Consider the following 10,654-nt stretch of genomic DNA (forward strand, 5'->3'; position numbering starts at 1 on the left):
CAGAAGACAAGGATCAGCACTTGATCCATAAGCAGGCATTGGAGTTACATGGAGCAATGTCGCCGACAGACACAAGCATCATTGTGGAACAGTGCGACAAGCTGGAAGAACTACAGACCTTGTTCATTGTAAGAAATGACCGCCGAGGGCACTGTCAATTCTGCAGTGATGAGAGGACGCTAACCAAAAGTTCTTCCTGGGGGCGGAACTCGAAAAGGCCGCACTTCGAACCAAAGTCCCTTTGATGCCGATGCTCACGAACGAAAGTACCGCCGCACCATGACCGATTTCATGTGGGGCCAGGTCCCCGTCACCGAGACACAGGTCGCTCTCCGACAGCTTGTCCACATTGCCAACGAGGAAAAGATTCAATACGTCTTTACCAAGTTCCTCAATGCACCTACAGAGTCACCGTAAAGCAAAGCCGAGGCCACAGCAATACTATGTCAAATTCTCGGCACTGAGAGCCTCACTACCACGAATGGGAGAAAGGCGTATGAAGTTTGGCGTGGTTCAAATGCCATCATGCGAGAGGTAGAAGTAAGTCATATGCCCATTTTCTTCTTTGCACATACTGGCTTCATCCGCGAGCCACACGGAAGATTACCCAGTGGTATTGAAGGGGCGCTAATAAGTCGATCGAAAGATGTGCTTCAACGGTGACGGAGAGATAGCATGGTTCTTGGCCGACAGAATTCCAAGAGGGAGGGAAACTGGGGAAGAGGCAGAGGCGATGCGCGAACAGGTGAAGAATTTTGTAGATTCCGAGCCAAAGCTGAGGGGATTTGTGGTCAGTTACTACGAGCTCTGCGACATGTCAGAGGAAGAAATGGAGGCGAAGAGATCTCGAGGTGAAAGCATTTTCTCAGACTTGGATGTTTAGATGTATGCAAATACTAAGTGATTCGAGCTCGATGCATGTGTGCATTGCAATCGACCTCTATTGTTGGGACAGAAATCTGGGGAGTAACACCACATCCCCCTTTGAGGTCATATTCCACTAGCGGAGACCCCAACTTTCGAATAACTTTACGTAAATAAACTAAGAGTAGTAGAATCTCAGAATCTACAATTTGAAGAATCATTATCCTAAGTTCCTGGCATCGACATTCGGTTACCAACCATGACTATATTAACTTTGCCATCGCCATCCTGCGCAACTTACTATTGTCGATGCGGCGTAGTCTCGATCTAGTCTCTAGAACTTTTGACATAAAATATTGGTGACAAAGACATCATCACACATTCATATCCTCGCCTCGCGAATAGCCAGCGCAAATGATCCCGCAGCCCCCGGGCCCAAAATCGCCGTAGCTGCGGTAAGATAGACCAGCTCTTGAAGCTCGTGCGGCGAGCTTGTCCCCTTTGTGTTCTTTTTCTCCAATCCATCTTTGCGCGAAAGAAGGAGATGCGCAAACACAATGGTCGTGAGGCAGACAACAATCCAGTCCCACTGCGAAAACAGGTGGAGATTCTCCAGCAGCGCTTCGTACTCGACAGACTGCGCGCCTTCCTTTAGCAAGGACTCATACGGGTCTTCAAACCCCCGCGCCGGGAGGAACAGTCTCAGGAGCGATGCGTCGCCATCTCGCGTGCGGAGTACGCCGGCTACGGTGTAGAAGTGCACGGCCGAGGCGACGACGCCGGCGAGTATGAGGGACGCGACGATCCACTTTTTTGATTCTTTGAAAGAGGACTGGGATATGCCTGTGTATTTTCGAGGGAGAATCGCAGCGAGGCCGAGGTGAAGTCCTAGGACTGCTATAGGAGCCACCTGAAAGAGCGCGATGCATCCGTGGTGCAGACTCGTTCCTCCCTTCCCAATCCACGTCGGCGCAAATGCGAGCAGCGGCTGAAGCAAAATCACCAGCGTCGTCAGCGATAACGCGGCCGCTTCGTGCCAGGGAATCGAGGCATCGCGAATCCGGGCCTTGCTGCTACAGACTGCATAAAGATACAGCGGTAGCACAATCGCAGCGCCGTTGGCGTTGCAGAGCACCAGTGCCCATGCCGGGTACTTCAGAACCCAGGAGCGAACGCCTCGGCGCCGGGATTCAATGAGGACCCAGAGGTTTGCGCACGCGACGGCGTAGTTGATGTCGAAGAAGAGCAGGCGCGGGCCGGAGGTGCGGGAGTTTGTGAGCACATCGTAAAAGGCGGAGAGGAGGGTCAGCTGGCCGTCTAGTGCCGCCAGACCTGTGTAAGAGGAGCGGAGGGGGCGGTCGTCTGGGAAGCGGAGGGTACTAGTGACTGTTTCAAGGCGAGCAAACATGCCGTTGAAGAATGCGTAGCCCCAAAGTCCCCATACCCCTAGGGCGCTGAGGTAGAAGAATTGCGATTTGGAAGTCTCAAACATGATGTACGCATATGTGATGGTGTGTTTACGAGTTGTTAGGAAGTCGTCATTGAGAATTCTTGTGCTGGAGTATTTGACTTGAGGGATGCGGAATCGATTCGGGTATGGCTATCTTGCTATTCTGCATCGAGACGAAAAGTCGCCGCAACTGCCGGCACGGGATGACGTAGCCGGATCTGGTTGCGTCGGTCGTCCGCCGCCGAGAAACGGAGCCGAACGGCCGCTCTTTCGTCATTGGCTGCTGCTCATTCTTGCCTCCGTATGCTCGGCCCCAACGGAGGCAAGGCCGATGGGACCCGCCCGAAGGCCGATTCCTCCGCGCCGGCCTTCACCAGTGATTCTTACATGCAGAGATTAATCTCGAACCCAAACCCTTCAGATATGAATTTGAACGAGACAAAACACCATCAAGTTTGCCGCCATTTCTCTTCTGCCGTTCCTGATCACAACGCCAGTAGTTTCTTGCAGATACGTCATGGCAGACGGCTCATCATCCTTCAAAGTGATTATTGTTGGCGCGGGCGTCACAGGTCTCACGCTAGCCCACTGCCTCGTAAAGGCAAACATCGACTATGTCCTGTTGGACAAGGGCGTCGTGGCCCCGAGCTTCGGAACCACAATCACGTTACAGCCGCATGGGTGCCGCATCTTGCACCAACTTGGCTGCTTAGATGCCGTGCTTGCCACATGCGATGTCATGGGCGGCGCGCAGTGCCGCGATCCGTCCGGTAAAACTTTTGCGTCGAATGACTTTTTTGGTGTCGTTAGGAAATTGTGTGTGCGCCCCTTTCTCTCCCTGCGTCCTTGATTCTGTCATGTGTTGTGTGACGGGCTGGCAAGAGCACATGTTGATTCCGAGAACCAGCGCCGGCTATGATACCAGGACCCTCGATCGACAGGTCTTTTTGCGTACATTGTACGAGCAACTGCCAGACCAATCCAAAGTCCATGAGAGAGCGCGTGTTGAAGAGATAATCGAAGAGAACTCGAAAACTCGAGTCATACTTGCAGATGGGAGTGAATTCGTCGGCGATGTAGTGATTGGCGCCGATGGCGTCCATTCCAAGGTCCGCGAAATAATGTGGGACAAGGCAAACGCGGCCCATCCTGGCACGATCAGTGTGGAAGAGAAGCGAGGTAAGCAGGAAGCCTCCGTCGAGGGTCGAGATCCAAATAGCTGCTGATATCTTGCGTGCAAAGCCATGGTAACCCAGTACAATGCCATCGTGATGGCATCGTCTCCGGTTCCTGGCCTTGGTTCGCATGACATGGAAGTCACTTCCAACGATAAGTTCTCCTTCCTGCTCCTCTGCCAGCCAGACTGGATCTCCATCATCGTACACAACAAATTGCCAGAGGACCAACGCTGTACCTGGCCCACGCGAAGGCGATACACCGAGTCTGACATGGAGGCGCTCGTGAGCAAGATCTCCGAGTACCCCGTCACGGAGACGGTCGTATTCGGAGAGCTGTGGAAGCGGCGTCTCAAGGCCCAAATGATTTCGCTTGAGGAAGGTGTGCTTGAGCACTGGTTCTTTGGGAGGATCGTCTTGGCTGGAGATGCTGTTCACAAGGTAAGATTCTTGCTTCATTGCTTGATTGTCTTTTCTGTGTTTGGGATTGATAAGATTTTGTCTTCACAGGTTACTCCAAACTCGGCTCTCGGGGGCAACACGGCAATGGAAGACGCCGTCACCCTTGCAAACACGATCCACGGCCTTCTCGCCACGCACGCCAACAAGAAACCGAGTGACATCGAGCTGCGCGACGCGATGCGGGACAAGTACCAAAACGCCCGCGTTGACCGTGCGCGGGTGATTGTCAAGGTCGGGGGCGATCTGACGAGGCAGCAGGCGTACGACGGGTGGAAGGCTTACTTTGTGCAGCGGTGGCTGACGCCTATCGTGGGCCTGGACACGCTGGCGAAGAACATTGCTGGACTGTCTGTGACGGCGCCGAAGCTTAGCTATGTGGAGTTTGAAGAGAGGCGAGGGGTGCTGGGATGGCAGGATACTATGGCTGCTGAGAAGGACAGAGAGCTACGAGCGAAGGGGGCTGGGAGAGAGGCAGATGAACGGCTCAAGAGTCGACTTTCGTGGGGTGATTGGAATGGTGGCCTTGAAGCTGTCTTCCCGCAGCTGCTGGCAGTTTTGGTTGGTTTGTGGTCGGCTATCTGGGTCTTTCATGTTGTGTTCTCTAGACAGTCTATACCGGGCTTTGGAAGAGAGGTGTGGGAAGTCGTTGGAAGGGACAATGTCACTTTCGGGATTTCAGTGTAGAATGAGCACGACTGGTTTTCGGGTTATAGAATCCTACCTAGTCATAAAAAATGGCAACCTAGTAGGCAGGCAGCCTGAAGACTTTCCAGCAATGACTTACCTTCGCCTACAGGTTTAGGGTTAGAAAATCAGGGTTTTCGGAAAAAAGAAGTTTCCTTATTACCCTTATTACCACAAGGACGGTGAGTGAACCCAGTAAAAATAGTTCGATGAAGCCACGGGTAAACTTCCCAAGGAATTTGCGTCGAATCCCACCTCTATTATGCACTGAATTTGGCGAATAAACGTATGACCTTGAGGCATTTGATGATGTTTCACTGTTTGTATTCGCGTCGATCTTCTGTATCTTACACACAGGACTTCTGGATCTTTTCACAGTAGTCAGGACCCTTGCTTTTTCCACCATCAAAGCAAGATAATCCCCGAATCTTCAAAGCTTTTCCGTCCTCGCTAGGTACGCTGTTCCCATCCCCGATGCGCATCTTAAGCTGCGACCACTGCAGTAGAAATCTTGTCGCGGCCGAGCTTAGCTCTCTGCCGAATGCATTAGTAAAAGCTGGGGAAAATGGAGGAATAATTTGGGACAGCTTACCAGCAGTGGTACGGAGCACACCACACTCAGGGCGGCAGCCGCCAAGAAAAAGGCCCAGATGCTGGTCATGGCGTTGGCGATTTCGGGGATCACCAGAGCCTTCTCTGCGTCTGTGAGCGCCTGGAATGCGCTGCTGCTGGATCCCGCGATGAGGTTGCCAATCTCGGTGGAGGAGACCTCTGGAAGTGCTTTGCCGACCTTGTCAACGGCCACGTTATGAAAGAGGCTGCCGCTGATGGCTAGGAACAAAACCATGCCGAGATCCTGGGCTGATTGGTTTCAATTGATTAGTGTTAGCCATTGGTTTGTTGGAAGATTTGGAAAGGAAAACAGAGATTTGTTGCTTACAAATTGTCATGGCGCCTACGGCATTGGCGATGTCGTGAACTGGGACTAGGGATTGGACGATGGCGAATCCGGCTACGATGTAGCAACCGGCGCCAGTTCCCACAAGAATGTTGTAGCCGTAGATGTTGGCGTTGGATGTGGTATCATTCACAGTGTCTGCACAAGAGGTCAGTCTGAAGGATCTGGTTGCGCCAGTCGTAGGAATCGAGATGGATTTGTGACTTACACATCAGAGCGGTTCCAATCAGCGCAAGACAGCTGCCACCGATGTACCAGACCGGAATCAATCCATATCTCGGCATCAAGAAGCCGTTGGCCATGGAAGCTACCACCATGAACATGATCAATGGTAGCAGACGAACGCCAGCTTGGAGGGCTCCGTCACCCTGAATAGAGTCAGATCTACAACAAGTAAAGGTCATTTCTCATGTACGTACCTTGACGAACTGGAAGTACAGCGGGATGTAGTAGGTCATGGCCTAGGAACAGTCAGATTTCGTGTCGGGCACGGATTTTGAGGTGGCTTACCAAAATGATACCGGACGACAAAAAGACTTGAAGCTGCATATTGATCAAGGTCGGCTTCTTGAAAAAGTGCAGAGGGTACAAGCGGTTCTCCTTGGTGACCAGCGGGTGCAACTTGAGCAAGACGATGAAGGCAATCAGTAAAACGCCCGTGACGGTCCACAGGGCGATGACGGTTCCGGAATTGAAGGGGTAGACAACCCCGCCAAAGGTGAGCACGACTGTCAGGCAGGCAGATCCGGCGAGGAAAATGACAGAGTTGACCCAGTCAACCAGGCGAAACTTCTCTGCGAGGGTCTTGGAGGGGTGGGGGTCGACACTTGGGAAGAGCAGGAAGTAGGCTGGGGCGAAAGCAGCGCCGACGGGCAGGTTGACGTAGAATCCCTGAAGCTTGGTCAGTACATATACTTTTCTAAATCGATCCTTGATTGAGAAGCTTACCCAGCGCCAGGTGGCACTGCTCGCGGCAAAGGCACCGCCGACCTAATAAAAAAAAAAGTTTAGCAATCGAATGAAGAGACGATGAATCGGTAAATCTTGCTTACCACAGGACCGAGAACGCTGCCGACGCCCCAAATGACGGTACTGCCGGCAAGATACGCAGGCTTCTCCTGGTCATTGGAAAGAACCGAAACGTAGGTCAGGGTACCCGAGTACATGCCCGAGCCGCCGACACCAGCAATGACACGGCCAATGATGAGGGCTTCGATGTTAGGGGCCGCGCCACAAAGCGCGCTACCGGCCTCGAACAGGAAGATGTTGAAGATGTAGACCCATTTGATGTTGAAGACGCCGTAGACCTTACCCCAGACAAGGATGAACATGGTGCCGAGGGCGAAGCCGGTGCCGATCCATGACAGAAGCTCGAGGTGTCCGAAATCGTTGATGATGGCCGGCTGGATATTGGCGACGATGGTGTTATCGAGAGCAAAGAGGAGGGTCGTGGAGAGCATGGCGGCGTAGGCGACGGCCCACTGGGCGATAACAAACGGAACATGTCAGCTTGGGTAATTACACCAGGGGTGCCAAGGTGGGTGTCTGTCAGCCGGAGCTTACTCACCTTCCATCCATGAATATCGCGAGGACTGTTCTTGTCGATGGACGTGGCCTCGTTGTTGCCGTTGCCAAGATCGCCGGGGCGACCTTGGGTACCCAACTCTGTGGTGTCGGCCTGCTTCTCCGGATTGGCCCCGTTCGGGGCCGACGAGGTGTGTTCGCTACTCATCTTCGGGAAATTCAGGAAGAGCTGTAGGCGGTCACAAAATTTTGCGTCGTATTGTCGGGTGGTGTGGGATGGATTGATTGAATTTGGATGGGGTGCAGGAGGCTCAGCAGGAAGGAGGGTGAGTGTGCAGATGTCGAGGAGGATTATACCACCCGGGAAGGTGAACGAGACGGAGGGCGGACACGGAACGGAGACGGGTGCCAAGGGACCCACTTGGAATTGGAGCCATGCACTGACCACCAGGGCCAGAAACGGGCCCGCTTCGACCGACGGCGATTTACCATTCGCTAGTTTTGGGTCCACTCAAGACGCTAGTCCGTTCGACACCGAGGAACACTTCCAATTGGTCAGGCAGGCACGATGCTGTCAAAGACGGTGATCAGTCAAGATAGGTAAATCGAGAAGGTACGGCCTGTTCATTCACACTAAGGTACCGGTTTCCTAAGTATCTCAAAGACTTCTTCTATTACCTATATCAAACTGAATATTCTTTCACCAAAATTACAGTCGTGACCTCACAGCGCGTTACAGGTGGCTTGGAGAGTCCTTCAGAGAGGGGGCCGATTGCTTGATGATTTCGAAGATGCCTGGGCTGGATTCGCCTTGGCCAGAATTGAGTTCGATACAGACCGAGCAAGATTTGGATAGTCGCTAAAGATGGCCAAGATCTCTGTAATACGGTATGTTCTGAGCTTCTATCTGTAGAACTATGGATCCTGGGCATCAATAGCCAATCTGAACCCTCTCATCAAGCTAGAGTGGAATGCCCATTTGCTTTTGGAATGCCGTTGGTGAGCCCCTTCGCGCTCCCATTGGTAGCTCCTTGTTTCGATCGCTCCTGCCGAATCTTTCGGTACTCGTCTAGAATGGTAGAGTAGTCGCTTGGCTTGTACCTGACAAACCACTCCTCGAAGACGCTGCTCTTGCGGAAGGGGTTGAGGCCCAGGTCCTTCATCAGGGTGTCAATGTACTAAACCCCCCAATATTAGTCCCATGATACCTTTAACATCAGAAAATGTATTAACATACCGGGATGTAATCGTATATGAAGTACGAGTGCTTCTTGCCCTGCTCGAGGTACCTCTTCCGCGTCCACGCGTTGAACGTGGCAGCTTCGAATTCCATTTCCTCTCTCGGCGGAAGGTCGCGCCACCCAAGCATCCACGAAACTCCCCAAAGCGCCTGAAGCTCTGCTGCGAGGGGCGTAAACGCCGAGTGAATATGACCAGGAAAGAGTATTGACCGGTCACCCCGTGCCGCCAGCTCGGGCACTACCAGGCGGCGAAAATGCCTGTTGGGGCCCTGTTCCGCTCTTTTGCTGGCTTCTCCATCACCGTACTGCTCAGGAGCGGTCTTCAGATACGGAAGGAGCTCATCGACAGTTTTCTCGGCTTTTTCGTCCAGCATCGTCCACCGCGAAAACGTCTTGGTGTCGTATTGCAGACCAAGCTCCTCTCGGAGCTCGGGAGCAAAAGTGTCGTACCCTTTATCGAATCCGGTGCAATGAATCACAATGTCAGTGGCTACAGAGTATCCGTTCTTCAAGTTGACGACGTCTTCGTGCGAGAGAGACTCTATCTCGGTCGAATGAATAGTGACATCGCCACGATGAAAGACCTTCCAAAAGTCAGGTGCAGTGGCAATGCCGATGCCGCCGCTGCCCCAGCATACTCTAGATTTGAAACAGTACATGTCAATCAGCTTGGTCTTTGGCCATCATCTTGAGAAGAACTCGACTGGCATCAGCTTACCCGTCACTGTACGGCCTCGGCCGCAACTTCTCCGCGTTGGGAGTCTTCCAGTATTCTGCGTGTGATACAGAAAGGTAATTGGCCGTTCGCCAGTACACGTTTGTCAACACGCGTCCCATAGCGTTCCGTTGGAAAAAGTTGTAACAGAACCCAGAAGTCGCCATGATGCACGGACTGAAGCTCGAGGCGAAGCGCGTCGAGATGTGGTCGGCTATGTTCCAGAGCCCCAAAAATGTCGGGGCATAAAGACTGAAAGGGCCGGATAGACCGTCACGCATAACCCAGTCGACCTTCTTTCCCTCGCACAGCAAGTGGTAGACAGCGTCATAGGACGACTTTGAGCGGCCGACAACAGTGGCTCTGCGGACGCTGTTGGCGATGTACTCTTGGTGTGTTCCGAGCTCAAGCGAGTGGATCACTGGCTTCTCGAAGCTTTCCCTGGGCCATTTTGGGATGATGGGGCTGGAGTTGGCGCCTGTAGCGTAGATGAGCTTGTTACATGCCAGACGACTTCCATCTTTGATGTCGAGAATCCATCCCTCCGAGCTTGGCGGTCTTCTTGCAACCCTGTTGACGCGGGTCTTGAGGCGAAGGCGAGGTAAAAGATTGTGGTCTTTGGCGAAACTGTCGAGGTAGTTGTGGATTGTCTTTCCGGAAACAAATCCGTCCGGCGAGATGTCATCTTTGGACATCGGGTAGAACGAGTACTCGAACAGTGGGTGGCTGATCTGGGCAAAGAGACTTGGATAAATCCGCTCTTTCGACCAGACCCCGCCGACTGTGCCGCTGTCATCAATGATGAGGAGATTGGTCTCGGGAGCCAGCTCCAAGTATGTGCGAGCAGCCATCAGGCCATACCACCCTGTATATACTGTTAGCACCAAAAAAAAAAAAAGAGAGAGACCTTTGAACAATGCCCTTACCAGCACCAACAACGATAACATCAAAGACCTCCGTGTCTATGCTCTCTGTCGCCATATTGAAAAATTTGAAAGAAAAGTATGCACTCCTGCACAGCTTCAATGAATAGAAGGCCGTTGAACACGGGGCGAGAATAGTAGGCGGAAGAGGTGTGATATGTTTTGAGGCTTCTTTCCCTGCCTTACCAAAAGACAGTCAAAGTATCTGTAGGATACCCATATTGCCAAATACGACTGCGACGTAGATTCGGCCCCACCCCGACTTATCCTTTCTCGGACGACGGTTCCGCCCTCCGAAGGGACGGATCGGCCGATCCAACGGCGCAGGGCTACCAATGGAGAAGGATTCCTATCTGACCCCACGGATCCGCCGCTCAAAAGTCCCGACCGCCGTTGGCGTTGAGGCGGCATCGGGACAACATTTCGGGCATACACCGAACCGCGCCTCTTTCTTGATACGGCACGCAGATGTAGCGGAAAGGCTTCCGGGCAATCAGGACGCCAACGCCATTTTCACCCACGAATTTGGGGGTGGTCGGAAACCCCGCCATGATGCCCACGAGCTTGACGTTCCGAAACCTCCGTTGACTGATAGAATAATGTGGATATGGCCACCAGTAGGACAGTTCTCCTGTAGTTGAAAGCAGTATTTAAACCT

General features: G+C 52.7%; 5 protein-coding genes across 5 annotated transcripts; 2 read left to right on the forward strand and 3 right to left on the reverse strand.

The window, feature by feature from the left end:
• Window positions 1-56: 56 nt before the first annotated feature.
• Window positions 57-417, forward strand: CORC01_07585 (uncharacterized protein; the record flags this gene model as incomplete). The annotated part of the gene is made up of 2 exons (XM_022619221.1): window positions 57-128; window positions 268-417. 2 exons carry the CDS (start codon window positions 57-59, stop codon window positions 415-417), a joined length of 222 nt encoding a protein of 73 aa, XP_022474300.1.
• An 829-nt stretch (window positions 418-1,246) lies between these two features.
• On the reverse strand, window positions 1,247-2,356 carry CORC01_07586 (uncharacterized protein; the record flags this gene model as incomplete). Its single annotated transcript, XM_022619222.1, has 1 exon — window positions 1,247-2,356. One exon carries the CDS (start codon window positions 2,354-2,356, stop codon window positions 1,247-1,249), a length of 1,110 nt encoding a protein of 369 aa, XP_022474301.1.
• Window positions 2,357-2,831: 475 nt separating this feature from the next.
• Window positions 2,832-4,635, forward strand: CORC01_07587 (uncharacterized protein; the record flags this gene model as incomplete). Its single annotated transcript, XM_022619223.1, has 4 exons — window positions 2,832-3,130; window positions 3,222-3,493; window positions 3,557-3,930; window positions 4,000-4,635. The coding sequence occupies 4 exons, from the start codon at window positions 2,832-2,834 to the stop codon at window positions 4,633-4,635; spliced, it is 1,581 nt and encodes a 526-aa protein (XP_022474302.1).
• Window positions 4,636-5,118: 483 nt separating this feature from the next.
• On the reverse strand, window positions 5,119-7,325 carry CORC01_07588 (major facilitator superfamily transporter; the record flags this gene model as incomplete). Its single annotated transcript, XM_022619224.1, has 9 exons — window positions 5,119-5,169; window positions 5,228-5,496; window positions 5,576-5,731; window positions 5,802-5,961; window positions 6,013-6,054; window positions 6,104-6,484; window positions 6,542-6,583; window positions 6,646-7,074; window positions 7,161-7,325. The coding sequence occupies 9 exons, from the start codon at window positions 7,323-7,325 to the stop codon at window positions 5,119-5,121; spliced, it is 1,695 nt and encodes a 564-aa protein (XP_022474303.1).
• Window positions 7,326-8,073: 748 nt separating this feature from the next.
• On the reverse strand, window positions 8,074-10,054 carry CORC01_07589 (cofactor FMO1 enzyme is FAD; the record flags this gene model as incomplete). The annotated part of the gene is made up of 4 exons (XM_022619225.1): window positions 8,074-8,295; window positions 8,355-8,997; window positions 9,077-9,938; window positions 10,000-10,054. The coding sequence occupies 4 exons, from the start codon at window positions 10,052-10,054 to the stop codon at window positions 8,074-8,076; spliced, it is 1,782 nt and encodes a 593-aa protein (XP_022474304.1).
• Between the last annotated feature and the right edge of the window lie 600 nt (window positions 10,055-10,654).

This window comes from Colletotrichum orchidophilum (assembly GCF_001831195.1).
Source record: "Colletotrichum orchidophilum strain IMI 309357 chromosome Unknown Scaffold_61.1, whole genome shotgun sequence".
NCBI lineage: Eukaryota > Fungi > Ascomycota > Sordariomycetes > Glomerellales > Glomerellaceae > Colletotrichum > Colletotrichum orchidophilum.